Source organism: Oxyura jamaicensis, chromosome 1, assembly GCF_011077185.1.
Source record: "Oxyura jamaicensis isolate SHBP4307 breed ruddy duck chromosome 1, BPBGC_Ojam_1.0, whole genome shotgun sequence".
NCBI classification, from domain to species: domain Eukaryota; kingdom Metazoa; phylum Chordata; class Aves; order Anseriformes; family Anatidae; genus Oxyura; species Oxyura jamaicensis.
Genome location: NC_048893.1, coordinates 74,955,434 through 74,978,055, shown reverse-complemented (window position 1 = coordinate 74,978,055; position 22,622 = coordinate 74,955,434). Strand labels below are relative to the sequence as shown.

The 22,622-nt window shown below is 37.8% G+C and overlaps 1 protein-coding gene across 1 annotated transcript in view; it reads left to right on the top strand.

Moving 5' to 3' along the window:
• LOC118157038 (sulfotransferase 6B1-like) overlaps positions 1-22,223 on the top strand; it is a 103,888-nt gene extending 81,665 nt beyond the window's left edge. Inside the window, exons 2-7 of the mRNA XM_035311296.1 lie at positions 13,125-13,290; positions 14,148-14,332; positions 15,313-15,439; positions 18,268-18,362; positions 19,436-19,622; positions 21,588-22,223. Coding sequence (XP_035167187.1) covers positions 13,146-13,290; positions 14,148-14,332; positions 15,313-15,439; positions 18,268-18,362; positions 19,436-19,622; positions 21,588-21,706 — 858 coding nt within the window. The 5' untranslated portion in view covers positions 13,125-13,145 and the 3' untranslated portion in view covers positions 21,707-22,223. The remainder of the gene's footprint in view (positions 1-13,124; positions 13,291-14,147; positions 14,333-15,312; positions 15,440-18,267; positions 18,363-19,435; positions 19,623-21,587) is intronic.
• Positions 22,224-22,622: the final 399 nt, after the last annotated feature.

Sequence of the window (22,622 nt, the reverse complement as noted above, 5' to 3'; positions counted from 1 at the left end):
TTTTCCTTTCCTTTCCTTTCCTTTCTTTTCTTTTCTTTTCTTTTCTTTTCTTTTCTTTTCTTTTCTTTTCTTTTCTTTTCTTTTCTTTTCTTTTCTTTTCTTTTCCAAATGCAGCCACTTATCCAAATAATAATAATAAAAAATCACTTAGACCTCTGTAAATCTTGACTGGGACAATTATCCTAAGCCCACATTGATGTGTGATGCTTCACTTGTTAAGGAGACTAATCTAAGCCTGAGAGACTCTGCATCTAGAAGCATTTATAGCTGTCAAATCTAATGAAAATTAAGTGATTGATCTTCTAGGTAGCAGCTGCAGCATCCTCCATAAACTAATATGAGACCTGTGGCAAATCCAAAGAAATAGTGTTCCTTAGATGCTCATTTTCTTTCCATTTTTTTCTTTGGTTTGTTTAGACACAATGGGCCAAGAGAGGATAATAAGGTTGTCGAAGCTGACATGAGAGGAGAATTTATCCTATAGGTACAGTAGTATTCAGAAGGAGCTGGAATGGATTGACCGTTTAGAGAATCTCATTTACTTCAGGGATTTTGTGTCCACACTACCCATAAGTTGCAAATATTTTCCTGACAGTGTTTTGGCTGTTTCTCTCATGCATTTTTGATGCTGAAAACAAATATATTGTTAGCAGATGGTGGATTTTGTGCTCCTGTAAATCCTGAAGAGATCGCTAGTAAAAATATTTTGTTATTTGTCTTGCCACATGGCAGATTTGGTTTATTAATATATTCAATATAGCAAATCATTTGTCAGATTACAGATGTTTTAAAGACTTTCTTGTGATTTGGTCTGACTGGTCTCCTGGGTGTGTCAGGATAGATGTGATACAATTCAAATAATCAACCTAGATCAATGGATTAGGTTCTATACGAGAAAGAGATCCTAAAAGTATCTTTCTTCTTTCAAGGACAAAATCATCTTGACTGTGACCCTGTGTCACAGTGGAGCATCATTTTTTTTATCAGTATGTGATTTAAAGGTCAATTCTAAGTGATTCAATTCCTTCATTCTCTTGAAATTTGCTTACATAAATCAGGGGGTTCATATATTCTTGCTGGTTTTTGTTGTTGTTTTAGTACTCTCCAAATCTTAGACATTCATCATTTTCATAGATCCTGTGTGGTTCTATGTACCAATACATTAACATGCAAAAAGACTGAAGCTGTCTGGATGTGCCTGTGTGCAATGCTCACATACGAAAGCACCATACTCCATATGTGTAACAAGACTTTTTAAGATGGTTTCTGGAAGGCTGTTTTCCATATGGACTGACTAGTTCAAGGGGCTATGTTGGGTTATCGAATCCAAACTACACTTGGACAATATTAACCTGAGCATGACATGTAGAAACAGAAAAGGAGACACAAGCAGTCTCTCTCAGTATTGTGAAAGAGAGTAAGAAATGCTGTCAGGTACAGATGCCTTCAAATATGTAAAGTTTGATGGGCTTATTAAAGAATAAAAATTGCACCTGTGCACATTAATTGGCAAAGGCTTTGGGAGAAGAATAACAGAAGGTTATGAGGTCTGCAGGTAACTAGAGACAGAGGGTAGAAGAGAAGAGGTAGGAATGAAATTAATGTGGAGATGAGAGCAAAGGAAAGATACTGATGGACATGGAAGGGGAGCTGCATGAGCTGGTGGGGAGGGTCTCAGGTGGAAGAAAGTGACTGGAAGCATCTTTCCAAGGCAGAGGCATGGCTGAACCATTCTCTTCTGTCCTCTTCTGCTACTCATAGTTCTCTCATAGCTACTCATTCTGCTACTCTTCAACTCTGGACATCTCCTGGTTAGAAGGGGGAAAGATTGATCTTCTTTCATTGTTGACAGCATGCATGCTGATGTCAAGAGAAGCCCACAGCCTGCATGTGGGAAATTGGCCTTGAGTCTGGGAAGGTCTTCACCTACCCTGAACCTGTTTATAGATAAGAGCTTATAGAAAGGAGCATGGAGGACTTAGCCTCAGGGTTCTGAACACCTCTCCAAGACCTCCATCCAAGCTATTTTTGCCTTGTATAACTTTGGGTCTTGCACTTCTCATTACCTCCCTCACAAAAGAACAAAGGCTCTTTTATCTTTCATATGTGTCGAGTGGAGTGAGAGAGATGAAATCAGCAGGAGATGAAGCAGCAGTTACGGATCTGATTTGGTGTCCTCTGATAAACTGCCAGTAGTGATGTGCCTACAGAGCAGTGAGAAGTGTCAGCAAGCAAGGATCAGCTTTTTCTCTATCTTTATGTTACAAATAGTTCAACAGCACACAATCACAAGGGAGTGGTGAAAGATATACTGGAAGGGGAATGAGGGGATGTACATGTTGAGGGGAAATTAGAGAAGAAGAGAGAAATGTCAGTTTCCCCCTGTTAGCTACCAGAATGCCAGCTGACATGTTGTCGAGATCTGAGAGCATTGACCAAGGCTGTACCTGCAGGGATATATGAATTTAGACTTGAACTCAGCCCATCCCTGCTGTAAGCTACACCAGTGCAGATCAGATCTGAGTCCGAAGCACATGCACTGCAGAGCTCAGCTCTCTGCACAGACACACCCCCCTTTTTTCTGAGAGTGGACAAGGTTTGAGAGAAGAGGACCTGAGATTCCCCACCCTGACTGGGTGCTGCATAGATTGGGGCAAGCCAGTTTGCTGCTCCTTTTTCTCCTCCACACATAAGACTGAGACTGGGATGCAAAGCTCAGGTCTTTCCGTGTACTGCAATAGAACTGCCAGCATCAGGTGGCCATAATGAGTCTTCATAGTGACAGCTAGCAAGAAGGTCACAGACTTAGGAAATGTTTCTGTTAAGAATAATAGGAAGTAATAGAAACCATCTCAGAAGTTCAGTAACAGAAAATCCCACCACTAGCAAGCCAGGGTTTCTCAGTGCTGCCCAGCAACTTTCAAAGTGTAAAATTCCAACCTTCAGCAGCAGAAAATGACAAACTGTGATGAATATCTGAACTGTGCCCTCTTTGAGGAATGATATGTGCACAACATACATATTTGAATCCTGTTAATGTGCATATTCATGTAATATTGCATCTTTCCTCTGCAGTAAAGATAGAGCATGGAAATAAATTGCTATACCCATCCTAGTAGCACCTTCAGACAGAGGAAGGACTTTGCTCAGATTCAGAAAACAATAGCATATTTTACTATCATTCTGTGAATCTGAGAATGAACAGATTCAATATTTATATTGTTATCTGAAATCAGGATCTTCACATTGTAAGATCAAAACTGATTAGGAGGATTAGGAAGTGCATTAAAGCACTACTGTTTACCACGTCTTAATTTATGTATTTATAAATGAAGGAATATCTATTAGGCTGAGTTCTTCTTGTTGCTGGAATATCTATTAGGCTGAGCTCTGTTTGTTGCTGGTCAGTAGAAATATGCCCTAATGGTAGAACTGACTACAGTTCACTAAGTGAATACGTAAATGCCACAAATCTAATTTTGTGCTTAATTAGAATTAATTCAAACATTCAAAATGTTATCTACTTGCTTAAAACTAACCACTGGCATACTGCCCAGCACAAAAAGTATACTTCTAGCCTTAAGTCTTAAAAATAAATAAGCATTACTTCTGCATTATGATGCTTGCTCTTGGCTGGTTGCATTGTTTTTCTGATGCATTTCTCTTTCACATTTTACCAAAAAAGCAGCAAAAGTAATGAAAATATCACCTGAAGATTTGAATATATCTACATCAAACGAGAGTGATGCAGTCATTGCTTATTATGCTGTCTGACAATAAGGTTAGAAATCTGATGCTAAAATTTCACTATAAGCAGGATAAATAGCTTTACAAGCCAAAAGAAAAGGAAAAGACCTAGTAACTTTGTAAGATGTTTGCACAAATCATAAATATGCATTTGAAAATCTATCTGATATTAAGAATAAAAGAAAATTGAGATTACACTTGCATGTATTCATTTTATATATTCATATATTCATTTTCACATTCTAAAGTTGAATCTTCCATACATATGCAACTTCTGCACACACATTTAATGAGGCTATACATATAACTATTTCATTTTTGTATTCAGCAATCAAGAACTGTTGCAGTGATATTATGGCAGCTTGTAACATTTAGTGTTTTTATTTCCACTCTGAAAAAAAAAAAAAAAATCTCATTAGTCAGACTTCATAATGAAAAATTCATTCATGCATAAACATACTGTTCCCACTAAACTCAGTACTATTTCCCATGTTTCTAAATTTCCCATTTTTTGAATAAGAAATAATGTACTATACACTTGCAATCATGTAGGATAGGAGGAAACATTTTAAAAATAAGTATATGGGTTTGAGCCAAAGTGCTGGATATGCCTGAAATTTTGGAGAAATGTGAGTCTGGGTTGTGATATTTGTATGTGCTCTCTTTATTTTATTAATGCAAATGATCATTTTAGGAATTTCACTGCAATTGATTGTGCAGAAATGAACCATGAATTCTTTCTCTTCCATTAACTTTTCTTTTTATCCCTCACCCAGCTATTTTCATCTTTTTTTTTTTAATTTTTTTCTTTTTTTTTTTTTTTTAGTAATAATAACAGAATAGCACATGTATAAGAAATAATGATCAGAAAATGCAGGAAATCGAGGGCAATTCTGTGAAAAGTAGCTGGAATTCTAGGTCTGCAGTGCTAGCACTAATATGCTCAATTTTGCATTTAACCTATTGGTCTTCAGGAACATTTGCTTTTCTTTAGAGAAAAATAAAATAGCTCATGGTATTATTACTAACCTGCCAGGATGAGAGACTTTTGAAAAAGTTGACTGATTAAAGCTCACCTGAAGAAATAATGCACTTAGTTAATACAGGCACTGTTGTGAATGGAAGTTATTGAAGCTAGCTGTGCCTTGATGTGGCATGGAACCTACTGAGTCAAAAAAAAAAATTTTTTTAATGAGCTAATAAATCACTCCACATTACACTTCAATCACAGTAAACTTTATATTTTGGCAAGGTAATGCTGAAAACAGAGAGCTAGCCAATGCAAAATATTAAGCCTAGGGACCTAGATGACATTAGGGAGCTCTTAATGTGGTTACACAAATTTAAAATTTGATGTGGATGTTGGTCTAACTGTCTCTAAAGGTTATCAATCTAGTTAGTCTGGATCAGATTTTTATTCTCTAGCCATGTAAAACAAGGGTCTGTTAGACCATGGGTTTTTTGATGTGGTTACAAATAATACATGATTCCTCAACTATATTCCAGAAGCTACAAAGATCTTGGAGGTCTTACCCAGCATTTTCAGGGCAGAAAATTATCATGCATGAATGGTGAATGGAAGACATTGACACTCTTCATCAGTTAACTTTTGGGATTATCTGGTACCCTCATAAAAAGTCATAGATAATGAAGAAAAAAGACTGACCTATGTGGAACACTAGTTGGATTTTGCTGGCTGTTCTTTTATTACTTATTTAGGTAGAAATTTTGCATTTAACATATGATTTAGAAATATAAGATCTTGCGCTGGCAGTTATCCCATTACTATTTTAGCTCCATTCTTTTAAATGAAGTTTTGCACCTACTTTTTCTTGGTGTTCACAGGACACCAGGTATATAAAGACATCATTCATCAGATGAAACTATCAGCTTCAGATTTGCACAGTTCAGTTCTAAAATATAGAACCCCAGAACACTTCAAGTAGGAAAGGAACTCAGGAGAGCATCTATTTGCAGCCCTACTCAGAGCAAGGCAAAGTGCCAAGCTGGATCAATTTGCTCAGAGCCTTGTCCACTCTAGCGTTGAATCCATTGAAGGATGGTGACTTCACAACCTCTCTGGATGACCTGTTCCAATGTTTGACCACCCCTATAGTGAAAAAGATTTCCAGATATCTAACTGGAATCTCCTTTGTCACAGCCTGTGTTTGTTGCCACACATCATTTTGCTGTGCACCTCTAGAGAAGAGTTTGGCCTCATCTTCTCTACAAACACCCACTAGTTGCATAACAGCAATGAAGTCCCTCTTCAGCCTTCTTTTCTCTAGCCTGAACAGAGTCAGCTCTCTCAGCTTCTCCTTGTCCATCGTATGCATGCTCCATCCCTGGTCATCTGGGAGGCCCTCTGCTGGATTTAATCCAGTCTGTCAGTACTCCATAAGCAGATGAGAAGGAGGAATATTTTTCTTTTCTTCATTTTTGAGGGAAAAAGTTGCTGCAACTTGAATTTAAAAAAACAGCTAGTGTAATTTGTGTTATCTGTATGCAGTTACTCTATAAATATGGAATAATGAATATATATAGAAACGGAATTTAATAACTAGACAAAAGTGGTCCACCTTGTGATTGATTTTACTCAGCTAATGTCCCAGTTTTGAACGCCTCTTAGAGAAAAGAGGTCTTACAACTGCGCTCATGTCAGCTTGCAGAGAAAACAAGACTGGTCAAATTCAGCTTGCTTTCCACATCAATTTTAGTGTAGTCCCAGCATAGACTGTGATCACCCAGGAGCAGAGGCAGCTGGCTGAAATCCCAGTTTGTGCAGTGTGAGCCCACTGGGAGTGATCATACCGGGGATATCTGAGCAAGACAGAGATTTAGCCCCTGCACCTGGTCAATTGGTAGCTCACTACCCACTGCCCACCTCAGATACCAACAGATATCTCCCCCTTTCTCCCTGCATTGTAAAAGTGTTATAATGGAAATAAAAAACAAGGAGACTGGAATCTGTTTAGTCTTCTGCACTGACTACTCTGTGACACTTGTCCTTAGGGTGATGGTGTCTATGGAAAAATCGGGTAAGATGAAGGTTTTTAAGCTGTTTATAATTCAGCACTTCCCAGAAAGGCAGGAAAAAAAAAAAAAAAAAAAAAAAAAAAAAAAGGTTTTTTTTGTTGTTGTTTTCTACCCCACAGCCAATAGTAAGACTTAAACTCTGTGTGGCAGAGAATGACTGATTTGTTCTTCCATTGTTCTTAACCACGTCCTGACTCTAGCAGAGAGGACTGTAGTGCAATAGGGATACTCTGTTTCAAGAAAAATAAAAGTCTTTCCTGTGTAAAATGTCTATGCTTAAATAGTTCGTATAACACATGGCCATGTATGAAAATCTCATATATGAAAAACTCATAAGAACAGAGGAGAAATATAAAAGTTTGCAGATTACTACACAGACACATGAAAGGCAAGAATAAGCACCAAACGTGTTTCACTTATCTGTTCTGGATCTGTCCTGAATTCTCATTTATCTTCCTATCACAAATTATAGAAATCTGTTACATAAAGTGGCCGGGTAATTTCTCTTTATGTTTCAAGTAATGTGCCTGTCCAAGCGCAGCTTGCAGCTCTGTGCACTACCAGGCTGTACTGGGTTTGGCTGGGATGCAGCCACCTTTCTTCAGAGAGGAGCTCCTGTGATGCTCAGCTTCCTTTCTATCACCCCCTGTTTTTTCCTGTAGCATTTTATGGCTCCTGTCTAATAACTTGCAACTGACTGTGAGCTGAAAGTGACACTTTGGCCATAGCCTTAAAATAAGCTAGGCTGGGGGCACTGCAGAAAGGCTGTGGGGCTCAGCTCAGTGTTGTGAGGAGTCTGAAGCTGTGCAAGGGAGTGAGGAGTGTGCTTGTAACTGGGTATGGGTGCTGCCAATCAACTGGGCATGAGGAAACAGTCCCAATCCTCCACCATGTCAAAAAATAACAAGTCCTTGATAACCTGTCATGCCGTGTTTGTGTTTATCACAGGCTCCTCTCAGCCACTAGAGAGGTGCCTGTTCTTGGAAACAGGTTGTTGTTTCCTCTGACCTTTTGCCCACAGATAGGAACCTTGCTGCAATGTAAGGTCTGTACTGCTGATAGGGGCCCAGTAGCCAGGCAGCTATCAGGTCTCTATGCTGTCAGCATGAACGATACCACCTAACTGATAGGGTGCAGCTCAAGGGCCCATGGAGCAGCCTCCTTAGGTCAGGGACAGGTAACACTGGGGTTGGCACCAGTTGATTACTGCCTGGCTTCCTCCTGGGACAAGACAGGTGCTTGCAGATTTGCACAGTGGGCTGGATGGAGGGATAGCCAAGCCAAGACTGACAGCCAGACTTATGAGGCTGTCTGGCAATGTTTAAGCTGACCCTTGGTTGCATCAAGGTTCAAATCTTCTTCTGTCTTTCTTTCTCTCTCTTTCTTTCTCTCTTTCTTTCTTTCTTTCTTTCTTTCTTTCTTTCTTTCTTTCTTTCTTTTCTTTCTTTCTCTCTCTCTCTCTTTCTCTCTTTCTCTTTCTCTTTCTCTCTTTCTTTCTCTCTTTCTCTCTTTCTCTCTCTCTTTTTCCTTCTTTCTTTCTTTCTCTCTTTCTCTCTTTCTCTCTTTTCTTTCCTTCCTTCCTTCCTTCCTTCCTTCCTTCCTTCCTTCCTTCCTTCCTTCCTTCCTTCCTTCCTTCCTTCTTTCCTTTTTTTGTCCCATCCTCCCCCACCCCCCCCATGTCTTTGCTGTGTACGTGTTTACCCCTTGAAGGCGAAACATCACATGCCATTGCAGGACAGGAGCTGGTGCAGTAGCTGTCACCTTGCAGCTATGGCGTTTGCCTGCAATCTCTCCAAAAGATACAGCTCTGATGGCAGCCCTGTTATTATTAGCTGTATCAGTTGCAGCTCTGGCACAGAATATCCTTGGGCAATGACGCATTGTGAAAAGATTCAAAGGAGGACAGTGAACTTTATAATCTGACATGCTGTAAAAAAAAAAAAAAAAAAAAGACTGCACAAATGGTTGACCTTCTTCACATGTATGTGGGTGTAGGCACTACAGATAGCAAAATTCTGAAATCAGAGTTGTTAAATCATTGCACATGATTAGTATTGAACTATGGGACAATGAAGGAGGGCTTCTCTGCCCACATGCAAGAGCCCAGGCACTGGGCATACCAGGCAGAGAATCTGCTGCTGAAAATGCAAAGCAATGTAATGACCATGTGGGTGAAGTGGTTTTGGCTAAGCCATACCTCTTGACAGCTGAGATTATCTCAGAGTAAACTGATGATCAGTGACTAAAGGTCATCAGTTCTGATGTGCTCTGGTCAGCCCTATGCCCACTCTGCACCCAAATATTTCTTCAAAAGAGGAAACAGGGTTTGTTTCCTAAACTGGTGATATCTAGGCACTGAGGTGCCATGATTTCCGAATCAGTTTAAACACTCACATTTTAATTAACATTTTTAAGGCTGTCACTATTGAATAGTCACTGAATATAAGTTTAAAAGAAAAAAGCTATAGCATCAAAACAAGTAGGGATGTCATTCATTGCTATTCTGCAATGCGGGAAAGCAAAGAATGGACATAGTGATCCCTACAGAAAAGACTGTGGGGTTCAGATCATTGGGGTGGTACAGAAAATAAGTTGGAGGTGAATGGAAATGGAGAAGATGGAGATGGAACTATGTAGTTTGTCCACAGCAGTGGATTCTCTAGCTGAAATTCTATGTTGGAAGTCAGCCTTGCATTCATAGGACCAGCAGATGTGTTTATCTTTGGCAATGAAATAGACTTAGAAGATTTCATTTCTTTACCATTGTTGCAGAGCCTGTGTACAAATTTTACATAGATGTACAGGGACAATCTTTACATGCATAAACTCCTACTAGTTTCAAGTGATTGGTGCATCTGGTAGAGAATTAGAGCAACAAAATGCAATGACAAGCAATGTCACTTTTAACTCTCCATTTGCTATTCAATATGACAAGATTAAAATATTGGATGGATTTATGACATTTTAAAAATGAGAAAGTTGATGCTCAACACTGCTGCCTAAAACATTTGGAACCCTGTAGATGTGCTTCCAGATTCTGACTCAGGTAACCAACACATTTAACTGCATATTTTCCACAATGTTACTGTTTCTTTTGTACATGCTGCCTGAGATATATTTGGAGGGAAACACTACTGTGATTTGCCTCAGTTGAGAAATCTGCAATTGAAGGAGATGCACATGCATCTCATTTATCAAACAGAGAAGAGAATGGTGAACCTGAAGTGGGGGTGGCATGGTAAACACAGTTACAAAACAGTCATTTTTTGAGTTATTTAAGGCAACAGAAAGCAGTCACTCACCAGGGCAAGGATACAGAAGAAGGTAAGAAGGAGGTAGAAGGAGCTGAAACAAAGCAGCCCAGAAATGCAGTGTCCACCTACCAAGTGGTATTTTCCTTAAACCAGGGAGAAAAGCCAAACTCGAAATTTAAGATTGCTCTTCTGCTAGCAAATCTCTGTGTAACCTGCTGGTAAAATGTGTGCTCCATCTGCATCCATAGCAGGGCCAGATAACAGGACAAGGACAACGTGCTATTGAAAGAAGTTCCTTACAGCCTGTGGCAGAGATCTATGCAACAGACACAGAAATTCTACAGGACTAGCTTGCCATGCCTGTGTTTGTCTGGTTCTAAATGTGTCAGTTGTAGTCTATGCTCTGTGTTGTAATACAGACAAAGGAGACAGTAAAAGTGGGATGGAGGACTTGGTATGGCATTCTTTATACCCTTTCTACTGTGCTAACTTTGAAAACAGAAGTTTGTGCCCAGTCCTGTAAGGAGCTGAGTACTCTTTTTCCTTAGCTCACTGCAGTTCAGGATACTGCACTCTTTCAGGGACAGGCTCTATTTTCCAAGCATAGACAGGATGTGAAAAGGAGCAGCAATTTCAGTTTGCTTCCCCTGAATTTACATTATGGGTGCTGAAAACAGAAGCTAGTGTAAGTAATTTAGATGAGGTAATAGAATTGGAATTTTCCTTGCTACTGTATTGCTGCTGTTTTACACCTTGGCCATTTCATTTGTGAATGATTAATTAGGCTCCAAGTGATTAGATTAGGGAAATGTGCTGACTCAGAAGATAATAGGAATGTATGAAGAAATGAAAGGGACAAGGCATAGTAAATATGCAATGTATTTTACAGTGAACTTTTTTTGGCTACCTCAGGGTAATAGTTCTCTTAACCTGCACTAAATGCATATGGCTGGAACCACAACTGTAAAACAAACCTCTGAAATCTCTCTGAAATTCAGACTAATCCACAGAAGCAGGATTCATTATGACTCCAGATATACCTAGTGCACCTGAAGTACTTGAAATGAAATCTTTTGATAGAGCATAGATTTTAAGGAATTAGCCCATAAAATATGAAGCAATGGTAACTTAGGTCCTCAGATCGGGAAGTAAAGAGAAAAATATTGAGTTTGTCACTACTTAGAGATCCTCCAAATTCTGCCTGTGCATCAGGGTCCTTGTGTTTCTTGTATCCTCTTTTTTTTTCCTGCAGAAAGAGCTAGAGACATTATGCAGAGGCCCATTCAATGCTCCATCTTCCTCAGAAATAAAAGTATATATTCAAAGCAGCTAGCTAGAGATGTCCCAAAGACTGACTCAATTACCTTCTGAACAATTCCCATCTCCCCTCATTGCTAGTAATAGAAAACATGTCCCCAGAGGTTATTTGACATGATTTTGATCCCCTCCTGGCCCTGCATAACTGACTTTTCTGAGGAAAAAGGGCACATTTTTCAGGCTGTAGCTATTTAAGGGCAGTTTTACAGATGAGACAGCTGAAAATATCAAGGCTTGCTGACTTCACATTTCTTTGACTAGTAGACTGGCAATACTGCCCAGAAAGAAAAAAAAAATCACTCCTATTATACTGATTTTTCTGGAAATTGGATTAGAAACAAGCATGTACAGAAGCTGATAGCTGTCCTTCCTCCTTGTCTGTAGTCTCAATAGGTCAAGTATTGGAAGGATATCTCCATCATTAACTTCTTACCCTGGATCATGGGAGGTACCTTTGGTAGTCAGCTTATGATTAAACCTACCTTATTATTTATGATAAAACAAAAACCATGACCTTGAGAAATTTCCAAAGGACTACTTTATTTTAAAACAAGATTTGCATACAGGTTTTAAAGTTGATTTGAATACACTGAAGGACCTCAGTGGAATATCTTGTAGGAGGTTTTCAATAGGAATAATGAAGCCACTGGATGCCTGGGGAAAAGAATGTAAAGATGAGTGAAGCTCTGTTTACAAACGTTTTTCTTATCCCATGAGATTTTGAGACCTACATAAAAAGTCTGAAGGTTCTGGAATCACACCACCCTAAAAAAATCAATTAGTGACAATGGAAATTAAAATTGAAATATTAAGCATTTCAAAATATTTTGATTCAAACCAGAGCTAATTATTTTAATATGACACATTTATATTTCAGGTTGAAAAACATTAATGGTGATTTATACAGATTCAAATTTTTTCAAAAAACACATTTCATAATGGGCAATGAATTGAGAACTATGTCTTTCCTGGAAGTGCTTTTTTTAAAAAAAAAAAATATATATATATATTATTATTATTATATTATGATTATGCATTTTCCGTGCAAAGATTTTGAAATCTTCAACCATTCCATTTCTATTCATGCAACATGTAGGATACAACCCAATGTGAAATATCTCTTTAAAAATTGTGCTTTTTTTTTTTTTTTTTTTTTTTTTTACTCAGAAAGAGTACTCAGACAGATGACAGCTTTAAAAAATGATTGTGCTTCAGAAGTTCCTCTGTTTTAAAGAAGCCTCAGGCTGAAATTCTGAAGTGTTTTGAAAACTGGTTTCTTGACGTCACATAACTGAAGCATTGGGAATCAGCTTGCACTTTTGAACATTTAGGCTACTGCATATTTCATAAAACAAAAATCCAAAATATTTCAATCACATAAAATAAGATACTGCTTCCATGGAAGTATAACTTATTCAATAATCACATTAAGCAAATTTTATGGCAACACAAAATGATCAGTCTTGGCATTTTCCACAATTACTATACTTTAACTATCACCCCCTTTCTTTATCTGGAAAGCTAATAAATGACAAATGATACACATTTTTGATGACTCTGCATTTCAGTTATTTATGAAATTACCTCTAACATTTCAGTTGCCTTTATCAGCTAACTAGAAAAATCGATATCTGATAGGGACTTCATCATGCACAACAAAGTATAAAAGCATGAGGTTTGTATTGCTGGTTTCAGTTTGTTACTTCAAACCATCTGACTTAGAGGTGACTCTTAAATCCTCTTGTCATTTCACTGCTATCTGATTTGCAGGAATCTAAGACTTAAGCAAACATGTCCAACCCCAGTGAGACAGAACTAATTCATATGTTTAAGGGGATTCGCTTTACCACCAGGTCTTCTCTAGAACTCTTAAAATCCTTGGATACTTTTGATGCTAGGGAAGATGATGTCCTTTTGGGTTCCTATCCCAAATCTGGTAAGTTCTACTTTTAGATGTTAATTGCAAGATGTTTCAATTATTTGATTTGTGTTCTCTGCTTAACTTACTTGTGAAATACCTGTTTGCAAGAAACAGGGAAGGGTGTTTGAATATGTGAGAATGTTATTCTCTCAGGAAGTGTTAAAATTACCCCCAAAATACAAATAATTTGTCTAAATTTTGATTCTTTAATTGAAAATAATCTCAGGTGTTTTCATACTAGAAAGCAAATAGATATTTCTTTCTTATAAGCAAAATCTATACTTGAAGGACTTCCTACATTTAATTATGAACAAGGCAAGAGTTGAATTAGGTTATTTGTATGGCCCTTGCCTGCAGATTTATTCATTTCTTCTTCCCTCTCACCCAGACTCTGTCTCACAAACATACCAAAGAGGAAGCTCAGTCAGTTACTTTCCAAATATATAGACTCAATTTGCTATAAGAAGAACAAAACAAAACAGATTATTCTAAAATAAATAATAAAAACTGTATAATCACCTGCTGACAAGCAGTCTGAATTTTATAGGTTAGCTAATGAGTTTGTTTCAATACAAATATTAACACTTTGCGTAGAGTTACTTTGTACTTCAACAACAACACTATTTTTTCAGTATTTATACATCTAGAGCCAATGGGATTATACAGTTATGTAGTTTCTTGAATCTGGAGGTGTAGAAGTTTTGAGGTGTTTTTTAGAAGGTGGTTTTCTGTGATTTTCTGGGAAAGCTGTTCCCATACGCGAACTGCATGTTTCATGTTTCTTCTCAGCAACAAATCTTCCTTCTTTTCTTTCATTCTTTCTTTTTCTTCTTTTTTTTTTTTTTTTTCTCCTTAAAAATAATTTTCTGAAGGCACTCACTGGCTGGCAGGAGTTATAACGAAGCTTTACAATACTCCAATTACACTAACATCTCCCATTGAATATGGAGATGTTTCCAAACTGGAGGAACTGAATAAACTCTCATCAAAGAGAATCATCCCAACACACTTGGACTATAACATGTTGCCTTCAAATTTTAAGAATAAAAATTGCAAGGTAAGGCAAAAATTTATAAAAGCAGTAAGATATTTTGTGTTTATTAGGAATCTAGTTTGTCTTGTTAATCCTTAAATGATATTAAATGACTTACAGTTTCCAGAAGTGGTTTGCTGTGAATTTTGGAGACAGCTAACCAGCAGTTGAAGGCAGCATGAGCAGAGGCTTGGGCTAAAAACTGTGTTCTGCTCCTGCCCTACTGTTCCCACTGGGTGATTTGTATGTCAGGCACCACAAAAAAAATACAACACTAGGATCTTTCAATATTATTAGGGACTGGAGGGTGGTGTGTGTGTATCATGGCTCCATTTCCTAGTGACTGGAGTGTTTGCTTAGAAAGCAGTTATCTGGGGTATTTATGGAATGTTCTGGGGGTGAAGGAAGGTACCTTGCCCCTCCTATTGAAGCTTTGTAAAGACCCTATATTGAAACAGTGCCAAACAGAGGTGAATTCAAATGTAGGAGGAGGATTCAGATCAGTCTGGGGGGTCAACCTATGCTGATGTGGGAGGTCTATAAATAATCAGCTCTGGGCCTCAGATTTTATGTTAAAAGTTCAAAGTTTCAGGATTACATAGATACAGATTTTGGACAAAAATAATTTCAGTGAAAGGCCAAAATTAACATTTGCAGCTGTCCTGTAAATGTTAAGAAGTAAACAGTTTCATATATATCAGATGTATGAGGTAGTTTAACTCATGAGTTAAAATGAACCAGCCTCTTTCACAAAATGTAACTTTACCCATCTGTAGGAAACACACCTCTGCCCACAAGGTTTTGTTTGCTGACCACTGCTCTCTTCTGCCTAAAAAGGGACAAATGCATTTCTGTCTTTATGACTTGGTGTCCAGTGGAAGAATCCTAAAGGAAAGGGTTTTGACACTGCAAACTGCCTATAAAAATGTCACATTTATGCACACAGCTCCTCTAAAATAAAGGAATAGCATTACCGCTAATAACCATATCATCTTCATTTACAGATGATCTACATCAGCAGAAATCCAAAAGATACTGCAGTTTCCATGTATCATTACTATAGAGAGAATCCACACCTTCCCACTGTTGATACCTGGACTGCTTTCTTCGACTTGTTCTTAGAAGGAGACGGTATTGATAAGTGTTATTTCTCCCTGCAGTTTGTATTATCTGATCATGCACAGAAAGTGTTAAAAAATGCAAATTGTGTGAAAACTCTTTGTTGAACTCCTAATTTATATAGCCTTAGATTTATTATTTTTTCAAGGTAAATTCTAATGCTAAACCAAACAAGAACAAATAATAGGATGCTATCTTCAGCCCTGTCAGTAGACATTTTGACTAGTTGCATTCTTTCAGCACAACTGTTCTTTGCAGGTTGCTGTCCTTTGACACACCTGTTAAAAACATATTCTCATAGTCAAGTTGCAGGTTTCATCTCTTCCCACACACACTCTGAAAACCCCAACAATTTGTTGGTTATGATGCAGGTTTCCCTGTGTTAAAACATTTCCGACCTTGCCTCGTGAGCCATGCTAATAGCCCACTTCACACCAAGAACCCGTGTTTAAACCTTGATAGCAAAGGAATGTGCACACAGCTCCTTCCAAGCAGACAAAAAGGCAGCTGGGATCACTGCAGCCACCTCCCATCTTTGGTGGGCAGTCTGGTGGGGTAGACACTGTCTGAAGGTGCCCAGAGAGCAGAGCTCCACTGCCTTGCTGAAAGGTGGGCGGCACAAAGGGAGACCATCCCCAGGATGCATGGAGAGCCACACTTGCAGGCTTACTGCTCTTTCTGATCTTGAAAGTAGCTTTGTGTGGCCCTTCAAAGAAAGTCTAGGTGCTTTCACAAAGTGCCCCTGCACACACTAAGTGCCCTTGCACACACTCTGCCTGATTGTTGTCTTAGTTGTGGGTTCCAAAGACCAAGGACATGAGTGAGATTTGTGTGAATGGCAGTGGTGGCATGGGAGCTGACAGGAGGACTGTGTTGCAGGTATCCACTCCCATTTTAATTGTTTTATTACTCCTATGAGGACTTGTTCCTGCTATACAACCACAATGATGATAACAGCAACAATGATAGACGGTCTTGAAAATTTTGAAAGAAAAGTGTCAGTGCAGTCACCGTGAGCTTACCTCAAAGCTCCAGAAGTCAGTTTGAATTTTCCTCTGCATTGAAGATCTTGTGTTCCTCATTCAGAGCAGCCCTAAGGCACGTGCATAAGTGATGTGCAGGATCTTGGCTTGTTTAGTAACACCTCTGAACATTCATCAGTGAAAAAAGAAAAGAGCATTGTCTCAAATTTTAAAATGTCTCCCATTAGTCTGTAAACTAGTAGCCTTCTGCTGTTTCCTGCATGCTTATGCATGGTATAAGAAGATAATTATGTCAGTTACAGCAGAAATATATCTGAGAGGTAATACTGGGAGAGAGGTTGTCATTTTTGCTCTTAATAAAGCAAAATGTTTGTATGATGTTTGTGCTGCTTGGTTCAGATCCTTTAGTACTCTTGCAGAGTTATTTCAGTTGAGAACAAAGGCAAGGACACCCAGAGACAACTTATGCTGTCACTAGAGCCTCCAAGACTGTTTGCTATACCCCCAGAGCCAAAAGGGTCACTGACTTTCAGCTATTGGAAAGAGGATTGCTCACTCATATAGCAAGAACCCACAGAGAAAGAACTTAAGGACTTGGGGACAGCTGAGACAATGATGATCTAGTATAAGAGCTTGCAGAACCTAAAAGTCATCACTGTTATCACTGTCCTTTTTTTTTATCCTTTTTTTTTCAATTTTTATTTCTCATTTTTTTATTTCTCATTTTTTATTTTTATTTTAAATGAAAAATTTAGGTTCTTTGGATACCTACCTTAATGAATATGTTCTTTCCCTGCTAGAAACAGGAAAGAAAAGCAGTGGAAACTCCAAATTTATGTGTAGACAGTGGAATTCTGGAGATCTGCCCATTTCTTTCACATATGTGGGCTGGGGGAAAGCTGGTGCCTTTGTTGGCCACATCCCTGGTGTGACTTAGCAGGCTTTAATTGGACACTGTGGTGCACATGTGCCCTGCAGTTAGACCGCATTTCACGTGTAGGAGGTGGCTACAGGCTGGAGCATTCAGCAAAATACCTAAATACATCATGATGTTTATAACCAAAATGATGCCCTTTACAACATTAAAATATTATACCTTTCTGGTAGCAGCATAAAGCAAGGTCAAAGTTATTCAGAAGGCTGGATGTGACTGCTCTGTCTATCCTTTTCTTAATGGCCTGGAGGATGCTTTCAACTCAGCTGTCAATCCTGTCTTTCAACTCAAGTTTAGCTGTCCTCCTGTAGTTCAGCAAAAGGAGGATTTAGACAAAAGAACTACTATGAGCTAATTATAAAACTGTAAGTTACCTTGTAGTTGGCTGAATGATGTATTTCTATAGTAACTTCTTCATTTAATCAACTCTTCCTTTACTTTTTAAAGTATATACATTTCTCCTCTACTGGGACAAAATAGAGCTAGCAATAGTGTGCGCCATTTAACAGACTCCTTATTTTATTCCCTACTGTGATATTTATATTTATGATACATACGTTTCCTAGTTTATTTTCCTAGTCTTTATGTCTGTGACCATGAACATGCAGATATTTGCTCAGATACTCAGATCTCATTGTGCCCATACATTTTCTTTCTTTTCTGGCCTATTCCTAGATTTGGAGACTGTTTCTACTAGAGAATTATATCTCAGAAAAGTATCTGTATCTCTTTTACAAAAACAAAGTCCAACAGGAGTGGTAACATTTTTGGATGGTAAACTTGAGTCACTTCACAGAGAGAATTGAATCAGTTTTAGAGGAATATGGGGTTCATACCAAGAAGGGATCATTTCCCTAAGTGTGTGAGATACAGAGTTATTTATGAATTAAATTTATATGAATCTATATGGGTTTTATTTTCAGTTGTCTGTGGATCTTGGTTTGATCATTTCCTAAGTTGGGAAGAACATAAAAATGACAAAAATATCCTGTTTTTGTTCTATGAAGACATGAAGAAGGTAAATATGCCCTCTGTTCTTATTTCAGAATGCTTTACTTTTAAATTGACATAATTAAAATATCAAGTAGCAAATTCTAATGAAGAGGAACAAATAAGAAAATGTGAATGTGAATGGGCATATTTTATATTTGCATAGGACTTTTTTGTCTTGAAACACGTTACTTAAATAATTCAGACTACACAAGTTATGCAAGTCTTAAATTGTGTGAGTGTTGCATTTCATAGACACAGGAGTGGGACATATATTACGTGATTTTCCCCAGCTACGGAAAGAATTTTAAATTCCTGGTCCTTGATCCTATAGAAAAATTAACCAAGAGCATCTATTGAGGTCCACACATTAACCTGTTATGCCTGAAATTTCACGTGAAATTTTCAGAAAGTGATACAAAGCAACTCATGGTCAGTGGAAACAGTGTGCCCAGTAAAGAAGAAAAATAGAGGCTGGGGGTAGACGTAGGAAAAAAGATTCAACAAAGGGAAATTATTATGCAGAAACAGCTTTGCTATTCTTAAACAAAAACAAAACCTCTAATACCAAATATACTTTAGCTTTCAGAGAATTATTATTTTGTTACGAAGCAAACACTTTTTTTTTTTTTTTTTTTTTTTCCTGGTGTTTCCATTAAAATAGTTACGTTTATTTTTGGCAATTCCACTATGAGGAATTTCAAGCCCATTTTGGATCTGAAATCACTTGTCAGATTTCTAGATATGGCACCTCCAACAAAATAAGCTCCTTACACAGAGACTGAGCTTTGGATATTTCTGTTCCCAGTTAGATCATTCTGAGAAACAGAAGAACAAACTGGGAGTTTACCTGGCCATGTAATTCTAAATGATTGCACATAGAGGGCATTTACTCATTTCTGTGAGTATGAATAAGAGGGGAAGCAGGTTTACTGTATCTGTCACACATACAGTCCAAAGACTTGTTTAGTTTTGCTAGAAAGCAAATAAATGGACAAACCTGTTATGTAAGAAAAAAAAAAATAATAATAATTTACATATCAACTGAAAGTCTGATAATCAGCTCAGAAATTTAAAAAGTTTTTTCTTCTTGTATCTCAGGATCTCCCTAAGATTGTGAAGGAAATCAGTGTGTTCCTGGACATAGACATCAGTGATGATGATATCCAAGATATCTGCAAGAAGTCATCCTTCTCAGAGATGAAAAACGACAGTGAAAAAGAAAACAGTGACCCCAGTCACACCGTCTGTGCCCTGACATCCAACAGGAAGCTGATTTTCAGAAAAGGTAAATTCACTGTTCCTGGCTTAATATAGCAGCACCAACCAGGATCTATTCAGAGGCAGCAGCCTGGGTCTCTCCCTGCCTCTAATGATATTTTGGGTCCACCCTAGGAAGCAGTAACAGGATTTTCCAATCTGAAGCCCCCTTAAAAACCACTTTCTAAGTTCTCTGGTTGCAAATGCATGCATGTGCTAGAAAAACATGAAAGGGTCTTAAAAACATTTTAACTGTTGCTCCATATGAGCTTTACAGTTGAAAGGAAAGCTTCATGAAACATTGTGGTTTATCTGCCTATTTGTATCTAAAAGTTTACACTCAGTCTCTCACAAGCCCCAGAGTCTCCTTTGAAATCACCAGTGAAGGTCATTTAGTTTGCAAGAATGGAAAAGATCTAGGGACATTCCTTCTGAAGGAGTCTGCTGGTAGCCTTTATCCTCTGTACTTCCCGTTATCTTACTGAAATGTTCCCAAAAAGAAATATGCTGACCATGGCAACAAAAGAATGGATGACTCAACCACGGGGTGACCTAAGAGGTCGCCTTATGCCTTGGCCAAACCAGAATCTGCACAAAAATCTTCAACAGTACTTAGCTTGAATGTGACTTAAAAATACCTTAAGGAGCTGTTTTCTTGTTACTGATGTTTCAGAAGCTTCTTCAGATTAGAATAATAACTAAATCAAAGCCATCATGTTCAGATGGATTTTCATTATTTTTAATTATTTTTTGAACAATCATTGACAATTCAAAAATTAGGGTTATTTCAATTAAGAAAAAGTTGTTCTCAGTTATAAATAGGGAAACTACATTTCACTAATTCAGCAGAATGCTTTTACCAATGAGCTGAAGTAAACACTAGAATATGTCAGGAAAAACAAAACAAAAACAAAACAAAACAAAAAAAAACAACCAGCAACAACAAAAACAGATGTAGCTTTCTAAGTCGGTGATTTATGACAAATCTATGCTGAAAAACTTGAAGAATTTCAACACTTATTTCCAAGTTGTTTCTATGCAAATCCAGAGGTTTTAGCAAACTTCAATCAGCTTACAGTAGAGTTTTGTGTATAAGCATATACATATATATTATTATTATTATTATTATTATTCAGGCTTTCTTTTCTTTTCCTTGCTATCCAGAATACCATTTAGTCAACTGCCTTGAGATGATGCACACTTCTTTAAAGGGTGCGCATGAGGGGAAATTTTGAGCACTTTCTCATTGAAATATACCAGTTTAAAAACAAACAAACAAACAAAAATCATGTTTGCTCAAACTTCTGATGACTTGAATAACTGTTGAAACACTTGTATAGACACATTCAATAGAATACGAATGTGCATGGTCACCCAGAAATAGTTAACCGACCTCTTAAGTGGTGAGACATCTAATCTGTAGAAAGCCCTAAAAATGAGGAGCAGGTGTGAGGGTGGGATTCATGTGATCAAGTCACTCTGTTTTTTTATGAGTCTTCTTTACTCAGTAGAGAGACGTAGCTGCCTTTTCGGCACAAGTCATTTGATGAGTTTTAGATGTTGACTAGGATGAGACGAATTTCAGCCAGGAAGCAAACATTTCCCCCTGCTGACTTTGAAAGAGCTTAAATGGAGACATATAACTGCAAACACCTAAGGTGAGATGCCTCTCTGCCAAGATGACCAAGAGCTCTATTTCCATTTTGGAAACCTGCTACTCTTCATGTACCACTTAGTGTTGTTGGCATTGTCAGGTGACACACAATGAGAAACAGTCTGAGGCATTAATAGCCTTTATGGATGATGATTCAGCAGTTTCCATCAGAGTCTCACCAGACTGATAAAAGGATTATGACCTATTACAGAGACTATGGTTGATGACAGTAATAATTTATGCCATCTACAGCATTAGTAAAACTAGTCTGCCTTTAAAATGTTTTCAGGACTATATATTGCTAGCCTCAATCTTATTTTTCTGCCCCTACTCTTCTAGGTACTGTTGGTGATTGGAAGAACCATTTCACTCCAAAACAGAACTTAAAGTTTGAGGAAATATTTAATGAGAAAATGAAGCTCAGCAAAATGGCAAAAAGTCTCACCTATGAATTCTGATTCCATGGGCAGAACAATATTCAATTATCAAATTACAAATACAGAGAGAGCAACTGGTGGAAAATTCTGGACGGGGGCTAATAGACAGTAAAAGTTAAAAAAAAAAAAAAAAAAAAAAAGTTCAGCACTGCTCTTGGAACTGATGCCTTGAAGATGGAAGCAGCACTGACTGATCATGTTCATTTAGCTTGTTTACATAAATTTACCTCAGGTATCAGCATTACTTTTCATCTAGTCAAACAGTAGAAGTGTGAAGAAGGATTGTGAGATGAAGATTTGAGGAGAGGACTGAACTCCAACATCAGAGGGCAGATTTATGTTGTTTTACAGTTAGGTGTCAGACAAATTTTCCTACAACCAAATCTACTTTATCATTTATTTATTTTTATTTTGCTCTAGAGGGATATGAATGGAATTCTCAGATCTGGTTTAGGAATTTTACCTAAGATGTTCTTACCTGAGATGTTTTCTTCACTCAGAGGGTGGAGAGGCACAGGCATAGGTTGTCCAGCTGAGAATGCCCCATCCCTGGAGGTGTTCAAGATCAGGCTGGATGGGGCTTTGGGCAACCTGGTCTAGTTGGTGGCATCCCTGCCCATGGCAGGGGTTTGGAACTGGATGATCTTTAAGGCCCCTTCCAACCCAAACCTTTCTATGATAACATGTTAAGAAAAATAAATAAATCCATTATTAACCCAAATATTTAAAAAATCTAAAAACACATCATAAGAAAATGACCAAAGACTTGACTTCAGACTCAACCCATTCTCATCTACCATGATTTGGAAAGCACCTGTCTTATCAGACTTTATTATCAATACTGAAATTGAAAACCATAGCAGTACATTTGAAGACTTGCAGTGAGGTTTGTTTGTAAATTTCTTTTCTCTTTCTTTCTTTCTTTCTTTCTTTCTTT